Source organism: Typha angustifolia, chromosome 8 (genome assembly GCF_048772165.1).
Source record: "Typha angustifolia cultivar Huaian chromosome 8, ASM4877216v1, whole genome shotgun sequence".
Taxonomy (NCBI): Eukaryota; Viridiplantae; Streptophyta; class Magnoliopsida; order Poales; family Typhaceae; genus Typha; species Typha angustifolia.
Genome location: NC_133246.1, coordinates 12,313,376 through 12,334,077, shown reverse-complemented (window position 1 = coordinate 12,334,077; position 20,702 = coordinate 12,313,376). Strand labels below are relative to the sequence as shown.

At 36.1% G+C, this 20,702-nt stretch overlaps 2 protein-coding genes across 2 annotated transcripts; one reads left to right on the top strand and one right to left on the bottom strand.

The window, feature by feature from the left end:
• Positions 1–5,577: 5,577 nt before the first annotated feature.
• Positions 5,578–8,940, top strand: LOC140764392 (pentatricopeptide repeat-containing protein At3g16010). The gene is made up of 2 exons (XM_073102947.1): positions 5,578–5,785; positions 6,066–8,940. The coding sequence occupies exons 1-2, from the start codon at positions 5,671–5,673 to the stop codon at positions 7,895–7,897; spliced, it is 1,947 nt and encodes a 648-aa protein (XP_072959048.1). The 5' UTR covers positions 5,578–5,670; the 3' UTR covers positions 7,898–8,940.
• Positions 8,941–9,011: 71 nt separating this feature from the next.
• On the bottom strand, positions 9,012–16,281 carry LOC140764393 (probable chlorophyll(ide) b reductase NYC1, chloroplastic). Its single transcript, XM_073102948.1, has 10 exons — positions 15,909–16,281; positions 15,056–15,134; positions 14,808–14,943; positions 14,145–14,215; positions 13,816–14,015; positions 12,937–13,005; positions 12,205–12,344; positions 11,386–11,508; positions 10,313–10,505; positions 9,012–9,463 (listed from the first exon to the last, which is right to left on the bottom strand). The coding sequence occupies exons 1-10, from the start codon at positions 16,233–16,235 to the stop codon at positions 9,278–9,280; spliced, it is 1,524 nt and encodes a 507-aa protein (XP_072959049.1). The 5' UTR covers positions 16,236–16,281; the 3' UTR covers positions 9,012–9,277.
• Positions 16,282–20,702: the final 4,421 nt, after the last annotated feature.

Here is a 20,702-nt window from a genome sequence, read left to right as displayed (position 1 = left end):
ATAGGATGATGATGATGCTGCATATGCACGAAATTCATAGAATGTTTGTATCTCTAATTCATAGAATGGGTAAGATTAATTTTAATTTTATTTGGATCTCTAATTTAACTACAAAAATGGACATAAATTCCTATAACGATCGAAATAAATGGCGAGCATGTGGGCAAACAGCGTTTGCATCACTCTACATGCTCGATTTATTGCAAAACTCCAAACACTAGTTAAAGCCATCCTGCACTAGATCCCAAAATAAGGAGGCAGCCACTATTAAAGCAAGCAAACAAAGAAAGGACTCAGAGTGCCTAGCTAGGCTTGGTTTTATTTAATTCATTTGTTGCACTCCAACCCAGAAACCGAAGGAAAGAGACGACCTTTTAGGATTTATAAAAAGAAAAACTGGCAAAGGTTTTGCCGCATCTCTAGCAAACAGGATGTTTCTCATGTCATATCACTATCTCCTTTGTTCTTCTACCTATCTATCTATCTATAGATATATATAGTGCATATATTAATTGTATCTGGATGACAACACTGTCCATGCATGCTCACCTCTCGCATTAATGCATTAATGGTGTGTGTGGGGGGGGGGGTGTGGGGGGGGGGGGTCTGGCAATTCTTTGTTCGTTCTTCAATATGCATGCATGCTTGAAAGTGATAACACAACCAACGTTGGGGTGATATACCCTGTGACCATCTACATTGTAGGAAGGAAGGAAATAATAAATTTGGTTGCTTCGAAGAGTACACAATAAAGAGATTGATGTCTTTATACAATAGGTAGTTTGGGCTTTCTGTAAAGTATTTCTGTCTTCTTTTGGGATTATCTGCTACTGCCATGGACATGCATCACGTGTGATGCTTGCCATGCATGCATCCTCAATGAGTCAGAAGTTTTGTTCTTTTTTTCTTAATGTTGTTGATCAATAAGGAGTTGTTTGTATATCTCTCATACTAAGAGATGAAGTTCTTATAAAGTTATCCTCTTTCTCTATTATATATTTTTATTCTATGTGGGATGATTAAACCTCACAGTGGTATGCTAATCTTAAAAAGAAAAAAAAAGGAAAAGAAGAAAGGTACTTTGGATCTTGAACAAGCTACAAAAGACAAAGTAATTGGTAATTATTCCAGACTCCCAAGCCGACAATGTGCTACTACACTTCTCCAAGGACATTCAACAAGGCATCGTCCTTTGGAATTCTGGGTTCATATATGTGTCTCTTGCTATGTTTTGAAATCTTTTTATGGAGGGAAGAGAGGGAGAGGGAGAGGGAGAGAGAGGAAAGTAATAGCATTAGGAAATTGGTTTTCTTTTTGTCCTCAGTGAATAGTGGGCTCACTATAGGCCAATAGGATGAACCCCAAATTACTGCGACCCAATGGATTTTTTTTCTCATTTTTCATATCTGTCTCTCTCTCTCTCTCTCTCTCTCTCTCTCTCTCAAAGAAGACAGACAAGAGTCCAAAAGCCACAGTAGGTAGAAGAAATAAAAGGAAAGAACAAAGAGGAGGTTGACGAGCAGGGCCTGGATGGTCTGATTAATAATTATAATCATATATTTAAGGAGCACAAGACTAATTTTTTTAAAGCCTCAAGTTAAATTTGCAAGTCCCAAGAACCCATCAGTGAACTAATACATGCACCACAATTAATTAGTTGTGATTTCGTTTTCCTTCATAACATGATTTTATTGTCTATTGAACATATTAATTGCCTTTTTGCAATTGTAACACATTAGTCTTTCACCACAAAATCTCATATGTAATCTCAACTTGAATATAAATGATATATAGCTTGCTCTCTTTTAACTCTCTCTAAGTTAAAGAGTGATCCTCTCTCTCACTAACCACCACCTAGCATTACTGACCACCATTAATTCGCAAGACGGTGGATCGGAGACGATGATGCCGTTGCCTAACCGACATCAGACCGCTAACCGACATGGCTGCCCGGCATACGATAATGCCTCCGATATGATCTATGTTCACAGTCCAACGACCGCTAGTCATTGGATCGATGCTGACTCCTTTAGCTTTAGTAGATCCTTGCTGTCTCACCACCACTCATCATCCGACTCATGGTACCACCCCCAACTCCGTCGATGCTTATTTCATAAGACAAGAACAATATTTAGATAAATAATCTATTTATATTAACTTTAAAAGAGCCCCATTTAATATATTTGCCTAGCGTCTCATTTCGTGCTAAGACTTCCCTACTGATGAGTCTTTGCATCTGATCCTGGCGAGGATAATATATGGCATTAAAGCATAAATCTTATTTGAATGTTGTCATTTGAAATCTAAAGCCTCTTACTTTAGTTCAAATACATTTGGTAGGCATATTAAAATATCTCGGGCTAGAAATACACATGAGTGTTAGAATATAAAAGATTAAAAACTACAGTTCGACTCTAAAAAGACTCTACAATGGAGGTTTAATTTCCTCGCTCAGTTGTTGTAACCTCAATGGAGGGTTTTACAACAGTGGTGGTTAATTAATGACTGTTCTTTTTTCTTTTTTCCCTTTTCAAACAAAAGGAAGCAAAAGACTCTACAATGTTGCCTTTCTTTCTTAATCGACCACGTAGGAAATCCTATTCAACAACTTATCAGGTAACCTTAGCATTACTATTTTGGCATAGATCCCTCGCCCAAAAGGCTCCAATGGCACTCCAACAGCTTGCAATCAGCTTTGGTTAGGGAGGAAGAATAACTGACAAGGCCAAATTGCCAGCCATGCTATTGCACTTCGCCACCTTTAATTTGCTGGCCATTTCATGTGATTTAAGTGTCTTCTTCTCAATTGACTTCTTCTGTTTCTCTTGTTTGAATCCAGCTATCTATCTATCTATGTAAGTAGGCAGACCACAAGGAACTGCAGGCTTGCAGTGGTCAGTGATTAGATAAGCGAGGAGCTTTTGGGGAAGCTTCCCTTGGTGTTTGTTCTAATTTGGCTCCTTGTGTCACAGGCAAACAGTTTGCAGATGGTGGCCTTGGCCAATGGAAGAGGAGAAGCAAGTAGTTTGTTGGAATACCATGTAGACAAGTTGACCTGTGAAAGCTATACGCCATGCTCCATCTATCAAATCAAACACTGAGTTCAAAGCTAGCCCATTGGAAGCTCCACTTCAGGTGGGTCTAGCTAGCTAGTTCTTTGGCAAGTCCGACCTCTTAGATTTGTTATTTTTTTGTATTAGTTTATAGTTTTAATAGGGTATGTGGATCTGAGAAGACTGGGAATTCAGATCATATGGCAGCATTTATCAGAAAAGGGGTAAAAAGAAAGTCAGAAAAAGAAGAGGTACAAAGAAATGATCTCCATTAAGCATAGGGGAGGCCTCATGGCGGCTGCATGAGAGCCTACCTCTTGGGTCGGCATTGCTGACGGAGGTACGAGTGATCCCTGTGGGGCTGCGGTTAGTAAGATCGGGTAGCAGGGTTGTGCTTGAATCTGACTCGACGAAGATAGTGAAGATTCTCCAATTGGGGGACTTCGTAGTCTTGGTGCATTCGAAAACATAGTATTTGGGTGTTTTTCTATTTTGAATTCCTTCTTAGATGTAAGGATACAGTATATATTTAGAGAAGACAATAGGGCAACAGATTGGGGTGCTAGCCAGGGTAGAAATGCCTCTCGCTGCTAGGTGATGGGGTCGAGTGATCCATTTCCCCCTGATCTTTTGTAACCTTATGTCTTTGGACTCTTCTACTTGCTAATACAACTCTCTTCCTCACAAAGAGTTCTCGATTCAAAGCTGCTACCTGAGCTCTTGCTTCAGTGTCTGTATGTTCAGCTCAAACAAAACTTACGTGATTGAGAAAGACACATTATATATCAACCTTAAAAATAAATATAAACTCTAGGAGATGAGATCTTTCGCAAGCTATTAATATAATAATCTAGAAAATAAAAATGTTGGGGTCAAACAATTATATCTCATTTAAAACTAAGGACCGATGTATGTCAAAATATATTTGAATCATAAATTATTTGAGTGAGAAACTTTACCTGAATCTATGGAAGTTCCCATGAATCAACCCAATCTTTAGAGAAATCGTAAGACTCGTCTCTGATGGCAAAAGACTCTTTTTATTAAATCACAATAATAGATCTTCCAAGGTTTTAAGATATTGTCCTTGAGAAATCCTCTCTAAATTTTCTTATGGATCTCTCTTCTTTCTCTCTTAGATGGTGTAAAGAAAAAAAGAGGGTAACAGATAAGTTGACTCCCTTTATTTGCAAATTTCATAATCAGCTCATCAATGATTATAGTTTTGCCCAAATAGGTCTACACATATATGGACCACACCTTAATGAATATATAGAATGTTAAATAACTCTTAATCCAAATTGATCATTTTAGTAAGACAATCATATATGACAATATGTAATTCATAATTATATTATATATTTGCCGAACGTTGGATACATAAAAATTAAAGATTCAATCGTAAACACATGAATTTTTATGTAGAAAAATATTAATCTAAAATAAAAGAAAACTATGGATAATCAATTAAAACCAAACATAGAAGTTATAAAATAGCCTTACGGTTTACCCATAAGACCTCGCTCCACCATGTATTGCTTTTTGTGTTGTGATTCATTTTTAACCTCAGTGACCTTTTAGGGTGATACTATTGTCTTAGTGACTTTCGATATGAAATCCTTTAGGATGCAACGAAGATAAGATCTTTGAGAATATTCCAACAACTTCCATCGCGAACCCTCCCATAACTGTGATTTTTTATCTCTCTAAACTTCAAAGTGGAAGGCTCATAACACTAAAGAGAACTTATGGTTAGGTTTTAAATCCTTATATAGCTACTCCATAAAATTTCAAAATTACTCGGAAAATAATACATGTCAACCTTAGGAAAATTGCAATTTATATGTGCATTAGAAAGCCGCCCTAGAAAGAATTTTCTCTACCATATTTGATCTTAATCCTCTAAAACTATCTTCAAGCGCTTGCTACACCAAAGTGAGTTCAAACCACTACTATAAAGTTAGAATGACAATATTCTAAATCAAACACAATTTTACCAATTGCATGAGTATAAAAACAACCTTACAAACCCGTTAGGTAAATTACAATTTATCCTATTATCGTCTAGCTTGATTTTAACCTACTCATTGTACTACAAATTTAAAGCACTTTGTAATCGTTATATTTTTCATCCAAAACTAACGGTGTTCTATTGATGTTAATATTTCTTACCATAAATAAATAATAAAATAATCAAACTATCCCTCTATGTACAAATCAGACTAAATTTCCATGGAGGTAATTCAGTAATTTGGTCTCGGGGGAGTTAATTGCTTAATTTTAGGTGTAAATTTTTCCTAAGCAAAAGCTGGGCAATTATGAGATACAATCATACAAGTGTTAGAATCCATTGATGTTTATATACAAATCTAGCCCATCCTGGCCCAAACATAGTTCGATCCGACATGACACATATATAGGTCCGAACCGAAGATAGTGGATTCGGTTCGCGGGTTATCGGATTCACTAGTTAAATTGCGGCACACCAAAATAAATTGCCATTCTTAGACTTAAGAGTGGTGACCAAGGCTTGGCGCCAATAAAGCCTCCCGAGTCTCGCCGGCTTCCCTCTTCCTATCAGCACGGGGATATCCAATCCTTTTCTCTTATTCCTCTCATGAGTCGTTGGCGTTTAAGAAGAAGAGGGGCTTTGCCTTCCAGTTTGGTTGTTCTCCTCTCCAAGCGGCTCGTGTCATCCTCGCCTCAGCTCAGTAGGAGATTAAAACAAACAGGTGATATGCATAACATTTTCCTGCTATATCATCAATTATATTTAGTATCTTCCTTCGTTTTTGGTTAGAGGAAAGCTTATTCCTTGTTGGGTTTTCTTGTGAGAACTCTCTAAAATGGTGTTTGTACTTATATCTTATCTGGAGCATATTTACTGGTGGTATAGACCAACATTACTTTCTAACACAATTGAAACCGATCTGAGATAGTAGCATCTCCAATCTTTCTTCATATGTTTATTTGATGAGCTTCTTATTGATTCTGACAATATGGATCGCGTAGAGAATGAAATTGTTCAGATGTTCCGGCTTCCGAATCCTAGAGATGAGACTGCGACCTCGACAATGGCTCCGAGATATGCGCGATCTGCCCGACCATTGGATGAGAGGTTTGTCAGAATATTGAAGATATTTAAGTGGGGGCCCGATGCGGAGAAGGCTTTAGAGGTTCTCATGCTAAGAGTCGATCACCGGTTGGTTCGTGAGGTCCTCAAGACAGATGTTGATATTAATGTGAAGATCCAGTTCTTCAGATGGGCTGGGAAAAGAAAGAACTTTGAGCATGATTCGTACACATACATGGCTTTGATACATTGTTTGGATGAAGCAGGACTAGTTGGTGAGATGTGGAAGACAATTCTGGACATGGTTCGAAGCCCTTGTATAATTACACCTGTGGAGTTATCTGATATAATCAGGTTATTGGGCAGGGCCAAGATGGTGAACAAGGCATGCTCAATCTTTTATCAGATAAAGACGCGGAAATGTCAACCATCTTCTAATGCTTATAATAGCATGATCATTATGCTGATGCAGGAGGGCCATCATGAGAAGGTGCATGAGCTTTACAATGAGATGTGTAATGATGGCCATTGTTTCCCGGATACAGTTACATACACTGCACTCGTTTCAACTTTCTGTAAATTGGGTCGTGCGGATTCTGCAGTTAGGTTGTTTGAAGAGATGAAAGAGAATAGGATGCAACCTCCTGCAAGAATGTATACCACTCTGATCAGCATGTTTTTCAAATCAGAAAATGTCGAGGAGGCATTGAGTTTGTTCCGTGAGATGAGAGATCAGTGTTGCATCCCAAATGTCTTTACTTACACTGAGTTGATCAAGGGCCTAGGTAAAGCTGGAAGAGTTGATGAGGCTTATGATTTCTTTCTTGAAATGCAACAGGAGGGTTGTAGGCCAGACACAGTGCTCATGAATAATATGATAAACATCTTAGGCAAGGCTGGCCGTTTGGATGATGCCATAAGACTGTTTGAGGAGATGGAGACCCTGCAATGTATCCCCACTGTGGTTACATACAATACTGTCATCAAAGCGCTTTTTGAGTCAAAATCCCATGCATCAGATGTTGCCTCATGGTTTGAGAAAATGAAGCAAAAAGGAATTGCTCCCAGTTCCTTCACTTACTCAATTCTCATTGATGGATTTTGCAAAACCAATAGAGTGGAGAAAGCCTTGATGTTGCTCGAGGAGATGGATGAGAAGGGCTTTCCTCCATGCCCAGCAGCCTATTGTAGCCTAATCGATGCTCTTGGAAAAGCTAAACGTTATGAAGCAGCAAGCGAGCTATTCCAAGAATTAAAAGAAAATTGTGGTTCTTCCACTGCTCGAGTATACGCTGTGATGATCAAACATTTAGGCAAGGGGGGACGACTTAATGATGCTATGGATCTTTTTGATGAGATGAAGAAACTTGGATGCAATCCTAACATTTATGCCTACAATGCTCTCATGTCTGGAATGGTAAGGGTCGGCATGATAGATGAACCTCTTTCCATACTTAGAACAATGCAAGAACAAGGCTGTGTTCCTGATATCAATTCTTATAATATCATCTTGAATGGATTGGGGAAGACAGGTGGCCCACAACGTGCAATGGAGATGCTTTCCAACATGAAACAGTCTAAGATAAAACCAGATGCTGTCTCCTACAACACAGTTCTTGGTGCTTTAAGTCATGCCGGTATGTTTGAGGAGGCAGCTAAGCTGATGAAAGAGATGAACACAATGGGATTTGAGTATGATTTGATTACATACTCATCAATACTTGAGGCCATCGGCAAGATCGATGATGAGCCAACTGATTCAGTTCGATGACTGTCTAGGTATGAGTTCCCTTTCTATGAGTGTTTGATAGATAATAAATCAGTCATTCTACCTATTTATCTGGAGTAGTTTCTTTCCTGCCATTGTGAATTGTAAAATATGTAGAGAAATATGCACCTCGCTTTAAATCTGACTAATTAATATTGATTGTTGGCATCTTCATGTACAGTTCATAAAATACATGCAAGTTGTTGTAAGGTAAATACGATTAATCCAGATAAACAAGCCAAAATTGGGGCTAACCAGGGTAGCATTATAATCTATAGAAAATTATTGAATGCCAGAAGCATTGAGACTTCAAAAATTTCTATGGATACTTGTCTAGATACAGTTTAAGGCTCATCCAGCATATGTTTCTCCCTTTAAAAAGAGCACTTCATACCAACATTTTGCTATGTCACGAATATTTTACCTCATGAATGTTGAGTTACTGAACCTTCCTTCCGGAAGAACTCCTCCAAAAGGATTATAAGGTTCTTTTATGATATAGGTAGTGAACAGAAAAACCATTAGATTTTTCACTCTAGTTATCTTCACGAATGGAAAATTCAATGCACTTTTTGGAGAACCATGAATTGCATATTAGAAGAAATATTTTGGATTTGCCAGAGATCCAAGGAGAGATATGTAACAAGATAATAAGATTTTAAATAAAGAAATTGTCCAAGCCGTGTAAAAGTATCAATCATCTTTTAGCAGGATCATGTTATAGTTTCATTATGGTGTCAGTATCTACCATATTTTTTTTTGCTGCTTCATGAGATTAAAAAAGAATAATGCATGGAAAAGAGGCTCATAAATTATTCGACTCAGCCTAATCAAGCTTAGATCAAGCTGGATTAGATCATATTCTTGCAATAAGGAAACAGATTTATAAGCATCAAATTAGTTACCTTCAAAGTTTCATATTTTCTTAATCTAAACTGGATTCATATCTGCTGTGTCCTCTTAATACAGCCCGGCTCCAACAAGCTTTTATATGCCAATAGCTTGTGAGCAACAATAGTTTTTCTTTATACCACTGGCAAATTAATGTCATTCAAACTGAAGACTTTTATATGCCAAATGGAACATATATGTTTTAGCAGTCTATAACTTCAAGATGGGAGTAAAAATGTGAGCTTGCTATTATGGATTGGCCAAACTAATTACAACTTGCAGGAGAGCTTATCAACAGTGGAATGCCCACTCCTCCTGCATGTAAAACCTAGATCTACATGGTTAGCTTGGATTACTAGATTGGTGACTCCCCTTGCTTCTTTTTGGCGTCATTTCTCTGAGTTTGCCATTGTCAAGCCTGGGTATCATATCCTTGCTTTCCACAAGAAAGATATGTGTATTAAGTTTCTTGTTTGATGAATTCAACGGAATTTATGTGCCTGGAAAAGCACCGCTTGAACTGGAGAGTATTATGAAGGCGCAAACAACCGAGAGTGAGAAAACGGAGACCCAAGTACTATCTGCATACATTTCCATGGCATCTGTGAATGAGAACTGTGCACGGCTTTCAGCCCAGTTTCGTATTCTGTCTGCCTCAGCTGCATAGAGTGCTCTCCCCTTGATAGGAAAAACAACCAAGGAAAAGCTATCAGCTTCTATCCAAATGACAATAATAACAAAGAACCAAGATGAAGACCTTATTAAATATGGAGAGAAACTAGTCTTTTGCTGATGAATGCTGTGTAAAGATGAAAAGACAGTTCTGTTTATCTTTGGTTTTACTTTCAAAATACAGATGGTGTAAACTTTGTTGGAAGCATTTAATTTCACTGGAAGAGCTGATAAACGTCAGAATACTTGTTTCTAAACTAGTGTAGCATGTTTAAAAGGTTGTTTTATTAGTTCTTTCAGTTTTCCTCTTCGGCTTAACACTCATCCTATAGCATTTGACTGGTGAAAACTAGACCCATATAAATGTCTGCTTTACAACTACAGAAATATCCCAACGTCGAATTCGCCACAATCCTCCTTGTACATGAGAAATATATTTTCCTTGCATATTACCTCTTTTCTTGGTTAGCTAGGAATAGAATCAGAAAAGAAAACAAAAGGAAAACAAGAAAGAAAGAAAATAACTGTATGGTACTAAGGGAGACCAGTCAACCAATAGTGTTATAGATTGAAAAGACAAGCTAGTAAAAACAGAGAAATAAATGAACATATTGGGGAATCACATAGCAGTTTATAAGCACATGAGAATCACATGTTAGTTGAGAACTTATAGTAAGTAGAGTCTGTGCTAGTACTTCATCAACTCATTGTGACTGTGTATTTATTATTTTATTATTTCTGATTAGTCAGAGCTGACTGCAAGTTACATCTGCAACCTAATTGCTTCAACTAAGAATGGATATCATAGGATAAAACTAAAACCGAGTTTTTTTATAACCAAAAGAGTGACCATACCTGCTCATCAAACCATCGTCCACGGCGAAGCCATGCAGTAACTAAAGCAAGCAATATTCGGGGTGGTGTCAAGTAGTTGATCGCCTTTCCGTTTCCTTTTACAACTTGCATCCGGGGAACCAATGTTCTTGCAACTGTTTCTGGGAGCTCGCAGATAATGTTGAACATCTGTTTGTTCCTCAGAGATGAACCACTGCATAAGTTGGAAACACAGGTTAACCATGTAAGATAATGAGTTCACCAGGCATATATTTATTATAGCGCAGCAGATCTGATAGAACTTGCATTAAACCAATACTAGGATACAAAATAAAAAGAAAAGTAGCATATATATTTTACACCCAACCATGCGCCCACTTACGTAGACCACTCATGTGCTAGCTACACGTAAAGCCATTATGGCAAGATATATTTGTTAGGTTGGTCAATTGAACATCATCAACTTAGAGATAGTAGTAACTCTTTTAGAAAAACAGTTTCAAGATAAAATACTAAAGATCTGCAAGTTTCTTGAGATAAGATAACTTTCTCCTGATCATCATGCAGACATTTAGCCCACAAAATATCATGTTGACTAGAAGCACAAAGAAAATAAAGAATAAGATGCCTCTAAATATTTAACAAATTTTGCAATCAGATCTTGACCTACATCCAATTATACAATCACCCACGAAATGAAGCCAAACTAAAGGCAAAGTCATACTAAAGGAGGGCCTGCCTATTGCCTGACAATTATAACAAGCTCACTGACTAGAGAAACAACTGTCTAAAACTCCCTAAGATATTGAAAGAATCTAGGAGGAGGAAAGATGATTTCCCACAAGGGTCGAGCTCATTTTCAGTGTACTAAAATGACCAATAGAAACACTATCCAGATAAAATGCCGTTCATGTTAGCCAACAATTTGGCCACACTCCCTAATTCTAAAATAGAATCACATATTCTTAATCATTTGTCACCGTGCAAGTAAAACTGTAAAAGGTCTTGTTGCAGAGCGTTAAAATGCAGAAGACGAAAGTTTCCAAACTTTTTTCAGAACAATAATTATTCAAATGAAGTGCATCTATTGTTACCTCAATAGTAAGTCTGTAAGGACCATTCCAGGAGATGCCGTATGCACACCAACATTTGATCGCTTGCACTCCTTCAGAAGCGATGCTTGGAGCTGTCTAAGACCACATTTTGTTGATCCATAACTACAAAATAAGAAAGATCAAAATGTGATTAAAGTTAGTAATGAATGGCAAAAGTCCATACTAGGTAAAATACTAATCTAGATAAAGGTGAACGTGAATTATCAGTATTCTGGAGTCTGGATACTTGCAAGTTAGCCAGGAATATAGCATCTTAGCAGTTATGTTTGCATCTAAGGCTCTTAGTTACATAGTATCTATACTTGGAATGATTATTCTATATCGCATATCAAGAGAACTAACATTCAAATACAACATGACTAAAGGGAAAGAAGAGGTTCCAAAGGACAGCTTGAAAAGACAGATGACTCTTATTGTACAAATAAAATATCCATGATACAACAACCAAGGCTTCAGTCAAAATTATCTGGGTGGGTATGTGGATCCTTTTCATTTATTCATCTATATTTCGTGTATCTGTTTGGGTCAAATATATGTAGCTGACCATGAATATTGTTGCTACATCAAAACTTAAGCTCAGTTCAGTAGACTTAAGGATTCGACAAAGTTCCTTGTTGTAATTTATAATCAAACACATTGTAAAATCAGTATGCATAATTCTTCCTCTTACATTTATGCTGGCTTCAGAAATATAGACCCAAAAAATATGAGCGGAAGATACTGTTTCATGTACTAGTCATAAACTTTTCTGCTCTCTAAACAATTAGCAGGTTTTGTACACCATCCAGTAAAACTTACACAGCTGTCAATGGTGTACTTGATCCCCCAGAACCTGCTCCATCCATGTTGAATATGTGACCCCCTTTTTCCTGAGATCTCATGACACGCATAGCTTCTTTTGTACAGAGCAGAGAGCCAACCAGGTTTGTTGAGACAATCTAGTCACAAAGTAGCATGATATTAAAATCCAGGAAAAAGATTGACTTAAACAAATCAAAGCAAAGACATGATTTTATATGAAACCTGAGGTAATTATGAGAACAAAAAAACTACCCAGAAAAAACTATGAAGTTGGAAAAGCAAGCAATTGAAGACTTCAAACATGGCATATGCAATGCGAACAGAACATGAAGCCCTGGAAGAAGCTCATATTGAATTTGAACTCAATTCTGAAAAATAGGACTATAAAGTCGCCTAAGAGTAAATAAATAACTAGTACAAAGCGTGCACGAAACAGGAAGTGTCCCTTGTTTCAAAGAAAGGTGAAAGGGTTCTTCACATAATAACCATAGGCATGTTGAAAGTTAACCAGTGGTTTCAGAGGAGAAATATGAATACTTTTCCTTTTAACTTGATTTCAGAAGGGACAAATAACCAAAAATAATCAGAAAAATGATGTGTCTAGAGCAATGCATAGCGATATCTTGAATAGATGAATAACCAATGAAGTGCCTAGGACAAATTAATTGAAACACAAAATGCATTACCAGTACAACATATGTTCACAATCATACATTAGAAAGGACTAACCTGATCAATGTCCTCATCCGTGAACTGCAATAATGGTCTAAAACCTTTATTTGTGCCAGCATTGTTTATCTGCACGTAGGATCAAAGAAATGTATTGTAAATGACTAGGATTAGAAAAATAAAATAAAAATAAAGAAACAAGCCGAGGTACATTTGCCATTAAATTTAAGTTTAAAAAATGAACAGGATAATGTGTTGCAATTTTGCATCCTAAATAGTGCAATTCAAATTCTAAACTATCACCAAAATTAAAGCAAAGCATTAATCATGTTTGAGAGCTTCCCACAGTTATTGCTGCATCATTAAGAAAGTGCCCTCATCTTATAATCATTCACAATTTGATATGGATTTCATAAGTGAGAATGTGAGATGCAATGATTATCATGCACTATGACTCAGTCATCCTAATTTGTGTAGATGCACATAGGGACAAATGCAGAACGACAGGAACATGAATGAGTAACCCAACATAGATTGTGAGTGGGAAGGGAAGCAATATATGCATCATATCTTATGATAACTCAGGACAATCACCAAATTTCCCAAGTGCAATAGTTGCAAGTTAATTCTGCAAGCGGGAAAGACTAATTACAGAGGTTCTCTGGATCTCTCACTTTACGCTTACCTTATGCTTAACAGATCTTGTAAAGTGAACTTAAATGAGACCTAAGCTTTCCTAATTTCATGCAAAAAACGCCCAGCCATGACCTTATTAGCCTATGGGAACAGTTGGGAAAGAAATGTAATCTTGCAACTCCAAATATTAAAACAGGCATACAAGTAAAGATGAAAATTAATTCCATCTTCTCTTCTTCTTTTTTTTCTCTTTTTCTTTTTGAGAAAAAAGTTAACTCCATCTTCAGTTAGATCATTACTTACCCAAATATCTATCGATCCAAGTTTATCAACAGCAAATTTTGCCAATTTCTGCACATCTTCAGGTTTGCAAACATCGCATGCAATACCGACAACTCTAGCATTAGAGAGATTTGCTCTTGCTTTACTTTTAGAAACTGATAGACCATCCTTTATGTTCTCTTTCAGTTCTTCCACAGTTTGATCTACCGATTCAGGGCTGCCTTCAAAAGAAGAAAGTGGAGGTGGTGAGGCACAAGAGAGATATGTAAGACAATGGCGAAAGGAAAATAGGAATCTTAACAGGATAGGAGTAAACAGAGGACAAGAGGTCAAAGAACTGAAACCCTTACGGGAAGCAACAACAACATGGTTTCCTGAAAGAAGAAACTCGCGAGCAAGTGCTTTGCCTAGCCCTCTTGTGCTGCAGAAACAATATGAAAGGAGACATCAACAAAATGAGATAGAGATAACATCTTCAGTTCAGTCACAGATCTATCGACCCCTGTATACTTGCAAACAGAAAACTTCTACAGAAGAATATTGATCCAGTACACTGAAATAATCAAATGTGTCCCCCTATATTATTAATGTTTAAGATCTTCCCACAGTCATTGCTACATCATTAAGAAAGTGCCCCTCATCTTATAATCATTCACAATTTGATATGGATTTCATAAGTGAGAATGTGAGATGCAATGATTATCATGCACTATGACTTAGTCATCCTAATTTGTGTAGATGCACATAGAGACAAATCCAGAATGACAGAAACATGAATGAGTAACCCGCATATAGATTGTGACTGGGAAGGGAATGAATATATGCACCATATCTTATGACAACTCAGGACAATTTCTGCACGATCATTTTCTCACATTATAAATCTCAATCCTAGTTTGAACAGAGTCTAATTGTTTCCAGATGCAAGAGAGCCATCCAAAGATGACCTGAATAAGAATGAACAGCAGTTCCAGATAGTGCCACTGATCAAAATGAGTTGATTAATGTTTTACCTTCCTGTTATAACAATATTGCGTGGTCCAGCTTTGCAGTGTTCTTCTAAAACCAAATTTGCCCCGATCATTGTGCCGATAATAATCCCACCAAGCCAGCTATACCAGATTAATGTGTTCATCTGACTGTCTCCACCTTCAAAATTTCAATGCAGATAGAGAGAATTAGATGTTGCATATCACTAGAACAGACAGAAGGGGCAAAGTAGAAACAAAGAAAGCTTTATACCATTGAAACACTCACAAACCTGATAACTGAAATCCGATTGTAAGTATAACACCAGTGCTCATCATAGTTACAAGATATCTTCCTATCTGCGTCGCAGACTGAAGAGGAAAGAGAGTTTGATGAGAAATGCAGTAGTACTCGCACAATATTAGTCAGTTAAAGCTTTACTGCAAAGAACTGTTGTGAAAAAATGTTGTAATTTCAGTAGCACATACTATATAAATAACTTATAGGGAAGAAAATATAAAAGGACAATAATATATTACACTATCTATTAATCATCTGTCTTTCCTTTGCTTCCTGCAACTGAGAGTGCACTCCCAGACTAAATAAGTTAGAATCCTCTTAAAATCAACCTTGCCATATAAGTAGTCTACAAGAAAGTAACAACCTTTATATATGTTGACATTCTCATCTTATCATTGCAATAAATAAAACCCATTTACCTAGGGATATTTCTGGAACCTTCATCAAAAGTCAGCATCCTTTCACATACAAAATCCTTGTTTAAAGCAAGTTTTTTGTTTCCCAAAAAATTCAATCAAACCTCGAGCGATGTAATTTTTGAAAATTATAAGAACCCTATCCACAACACATTTCCAACTAAAGCTGCGTTCAGAAGTTTTCGTTCCAATATTTTTGCTAGTGCCACCTCCAGTAATCTATAATTGACTATATATTAAACTGTTTGAAGAAACTCTATAATATCTACAACACTTCCTCAAGTCGAATACAAATATTCCGAAATATTTATCCCCTCCTTCCCTATAAAACGAAAAATTAGAATTCTTCTTTCTTTTCTTTTCTTTTCCTTTGATAAATCGATACCAAAACCTTATAATCGCCAAAGAGGATCCGGGAAGACATCTCACCGCGAAAAAGATCTCTTCCGCCCTCTCCACCGCCTTCTTGTACTGGCCCTCGTAAACCGATTTCGACCCGGAAACCCCAAGAATAATCGATTTAAGAGAATAGAGAGCCCCCTTCCTCTTCAAATTAACCGATCCATTCTTCTTCCTCTCACCTCCCTCGGATTCGGATTCCCCTTCCCCTCCGCCTCCGCCCTCCGATCTGAAGGACCGACACGTGAGCGTCGGAAGACCTCGCCGGCGGTGGGATATAGGAGTACTCCGGCGAGCATCCGGCCGCAGGTGGAAGCCATGGACGGAGAGGTGGAACTTAGCGAGGGCAGCAGCCATGGCGCCAACGAGAAGGGAAGTTGCTACAAAGATGGAAGTGGGGGAGTTTGGGGGGGGGCTTAAAATATCTCGGATGCAATGTGATAACCACACGTTTAAGAAACCTCATCTCCACCTACTGATCGCCACGTGGGCCTTCGTCCACGTCGACCGTAGTTCGTAGCTTCTTCCTGTACTTCAAGGAAGAGTTTTTGGAGTAAAAGCAATAAGCTGACACCGTACATACCAGAAAAGGACGAAATGGGAAACTATTCATTTGCAAGCTCAAATTTGTGGATTTGTTAGGGCTATTTTTATAAATAATTTATTTTAGCAATCAAATTTAATTAAATCGATCAGTAGTTGCTGATCCATAAGATTCTACCACCGAGCTATATTAATAATTCTTAATTTTAAATTATCATTCAATATGACAATTCGGATTTTATAATAGCAACCCATGTAAAGGCATTTTAAAAGTTAAATAAAAGGGAAAATAAAGAAGGTAATTTAGACATTTTAAAAGGTAAACTTAGTGTCCTAATGGAATATTGCTGTATAGATGTTATGTTGCTTTCTAGAGATGAGATGGGTTAGTTTAAGCCAACATAAGATTTGATGTGAAAATTAGGGTGTTATTATGGGGGGAGTTATCTTTGGTTAGCGTAGCAGGAATAGGTTGGTTTTGTAAGAAGGGAGTATTGGGGTGGGGTAGTCTACGGTGGAAGTGATACGTGCACGAAACCATACAAGAATTCTGGAACCAGGGAAGGGGTTATCCATAGCAAATATGTGGAAATATTGTATGCAATATATATATATATATATATATATATATATAAAGAAGCCAAATAGAAGAAGAGAAGAGCCCTCTCTCTAAGCCTCAAGACAAGCCAAATTTTACACCCAAAAATAGAAGAAGAAGAAGAAGAAGAAGAAGAAGAAGAAGAAGAAGAAAAACTAACTTAGGATGCTTGAGAAAAGAACAGACACCGAGAGTTAGTACTTGAGTTTTTATTTTTTTATTTTTTATTTATGTTGGGAATGTAATAACCCCTTGAAAGCAGTATATTTGCTTGAATTCCTCTTCAAAACCTATCACTTTTGCATTTTTGGGCAGATGCTCTTCCAATTACTTTCTAATAATTATAAATTAAAATCTATATTATTCTATACGTAAATTAATAAAATGTACTTATTTAAGAGCAATATATCCAAAACAAGATATTCTCTCAAAAAATGTATCCATATGGGTGGTGGACGATTCGATGGTGAAATGGATGGAAATGATTACATCTAAAATGGGGAGATTGAGAGATTAAAGGCGACGATGGAATGGGTAGATTTAGAAGAGAAGCTCAATGGAGGAGGAAGTCAGCCAACAAGTCTAGGAAAAACAAGAGCAGCAATCAAAGGATGGAGAAAGTCAGTATCATTGGCTTGAGAGAACGAGAGGAAATGAGATTGGGAGACGAGGAGATGAGGAGTAGGATAAGGTAGAATACACTCGATATTCTTCAATAATATAAAAGTGGCTTTTCACTATATATTTATTTGAAGGCTAACCCTAAGGCAGAAGATTACTAACAAATTGAGGTTTTGAGGTCCGGCGTTTAAACACTTTAATCAAGGCTGCACTTATGTTGGATTATTCAAATATTAGGCATTCCAAAGCTAGAAGTCCTCCTTTAATAATAATAAATAATTCATTCTAAATAAGTAAACTCGACCGAGCGAACCTAATACCCCCGAGGTGACTTGATCGCGCTTACATTACATCATTATTGTAAAAACAAAGATTTTAAAGGTACAAATCCAAATATCAACTTTAGAAAAATCTTTAGAAAGGTATTCGTTGACAAAATAGATAAAGAGGAAAATCAGCCTACTTAAAAAGCTTAGAGATAATGACATCTAGACTATTTGAATTATTGCTTACTTTTACAAATTACATCTAGCTATGTAAAACCTTCCAAATGTTTTGTTTTTTCTTCTAGTTGTTAGTTTAATTTATTTATTTTTTTCATCAAATGATATCATGTAGTTGCCACTGATTAATTTTAGACGTTCTGAATAACTATTTTATGTACTCTTATTCTAGAAGAAAGAAAGAAAGAAAGAAAGAAAGAGAGAGAAATTAAGAATAAAAATAGTTATTTATATAGTATTATTTCAGATAGCTTATTATATATGTGGCTGCACTTGGTTTTAGTTATGTTTAGTGGTCTAATTAAATTTAATAAATGGGCATTTCTTGGACTAACGTATAAGTAGCATATAAGTATGTGTTCATGTAACTCAATGACAGGGATTAGCTCTTAAGACTTGAGAGGAGAGATATTTATTCTGTCCTCAGGAATCTATCATTTTATGTAAAGAAAGTTTTGGCAAGATGTGGACGAGGAAAGATCTTTTTTCTCTGCCTGGCTCTTTGCTTCCCTTTCAATCTCATTGTGGCCTTTGCCTTCATCCCAATCTCTATCTTTGCCTTTGTTGTCGTCATTCTTAGGTAGTATCTACCTACTTTTATCTCTAATTAGTGATTCTTATTTTTGATCTTGGCAAAGAATTCAATTAACTTGTGAAATGATTTTGTATTTGTTAGGAAGGTATTGAGTTACATTTGTTGCCCTAGATTCACTGATTTATTTCGACAGATTGGTTATGATATGATGCATCTTATTTGTAACAAATCATAGAGAATGAGACAAGAATAAGAATCAAGTTAGCTATTATTATTGTTGTTGTTGTTGTTGTTGTTATATTGTGTTTATGCGTTTTATTTCAATCATAGTATATCCTTTGTCATCTTCTTAATGTATACGTTTGTAGTGACTGTGATTCGATCTTGGTATGAGCATCGTCTTTGAGAGTATTATCTAGATGTCCTACTTATTAGGGTGATATGTTCTGTTTGATCTTTAGTTTAAGTTTACTCTTTTAATTTTTTTTAAATTAGAAAAATTAATGAAAATTATTATAATGTGTTTAGTGTAAAAACCATCTTGTTAGAGTCCAATTTAACATAATACATAACTTATATGCGAAAGTTGCCGTTGCACTCAAGTGTCAGATTGATATATATATAAGAAAAAAAAAATTGTTAACTGAATAAGTAGAGAAGATATGTTATTTATGAATTAAGTTTTATTTAAATTTTATTAAATGTCTCCTTTTTAATGTTAGATATGTCTAAGTAGTGCTTCATGTTTCAATACTCTACTAGAATAAATTTCAAGTCACTATAAGCCTCTTTTATATTATATTTTATCTTGGATGATTGAACTCCTAAGTCTATAATATGTCAACGAGAACACTTACTGAGTCTAATTCCACCTAATTTTTAACGAGTCAGACATATATCATAAGCTAATTTATAATTCTTTAATGCATCAACAAAAAATATTTGAAATGAGTCTAACATATATTACAAGCCAATTTGAAATCTTAATGCATCAAGTAAAAGTACTTGGAATAAGATATGTGAATCAAAATGATAAATTTTGATTTGTGATCGATTTGAACTTTTGCAATACAAAATTTCTTAAATTTGAATTCATACTTTCGTTTACAAAATGAGATTCAGAATGTTCTATGCATTTTTTAGAATTTATTAGTTGAAAAATATTACGGATTGAATTATAATTTTAAGAGGGAACATAAGTCTTACAATGATTACATGTTTGCTTGACATGCATATTTATTTAATTTTATATTACATCTGCGTTTCACTTGGTATATATATTTGAGTATCTAGCGGATTATTTGATAATCTCATAAAACTTATGATAGGCTCTATTTGGAATTTATGCTCGTATAACGAGTACATTTAAACATTATATTTTAAGTGAAGAATACTTCTCACTTAAAAGTGGGAATAAGGAACTTCCATCATATAATAATATAACCACAAGATTATATATAAGAAAATAATAACAATAATATCCATACTTCTGGAGTTTGTCACTGGAAAAACCTCCTATTATACGCCATGTTACATGGAATACTATGCAATCTCTCTTCTATTTTCTCATCTTGTTCACAGGGGGGGAAAGAGACTAGTCCTTTTATTAGCTTTCTAGCCTGAAATGGTTCTCTACTTGTGCTGCCATCTTGACTTTATTCCTCAACTTAATGTGGTGCAGTTTTTCCGAGCCTTAGAAGGGCTTCTACGTCTCAAGGACCTCAGTGATGGAGTTCAATAAGATCAAAGTTAGAACATTACATAAGTCATACACAATTAGCTTAAAACTGTCATTCGGCCAGATAAAAAGAGAGAAGAACTAATGTCAATGTGCAGCAACGACATGGCCATGGGCATTTCAATGGATTTGGTTTCGATTTCAGCTCGGATGAAAAATGAGGCATTTCGATCCGTTTAAGTTCTAGTTTCATTGCGCCAATTTTAGACTTCTTTTAATGAATAATTTTCGAAGCATTATATAAAATCGAATAGCACATAAGTAATGGAGTTAGTATTGGATTAAA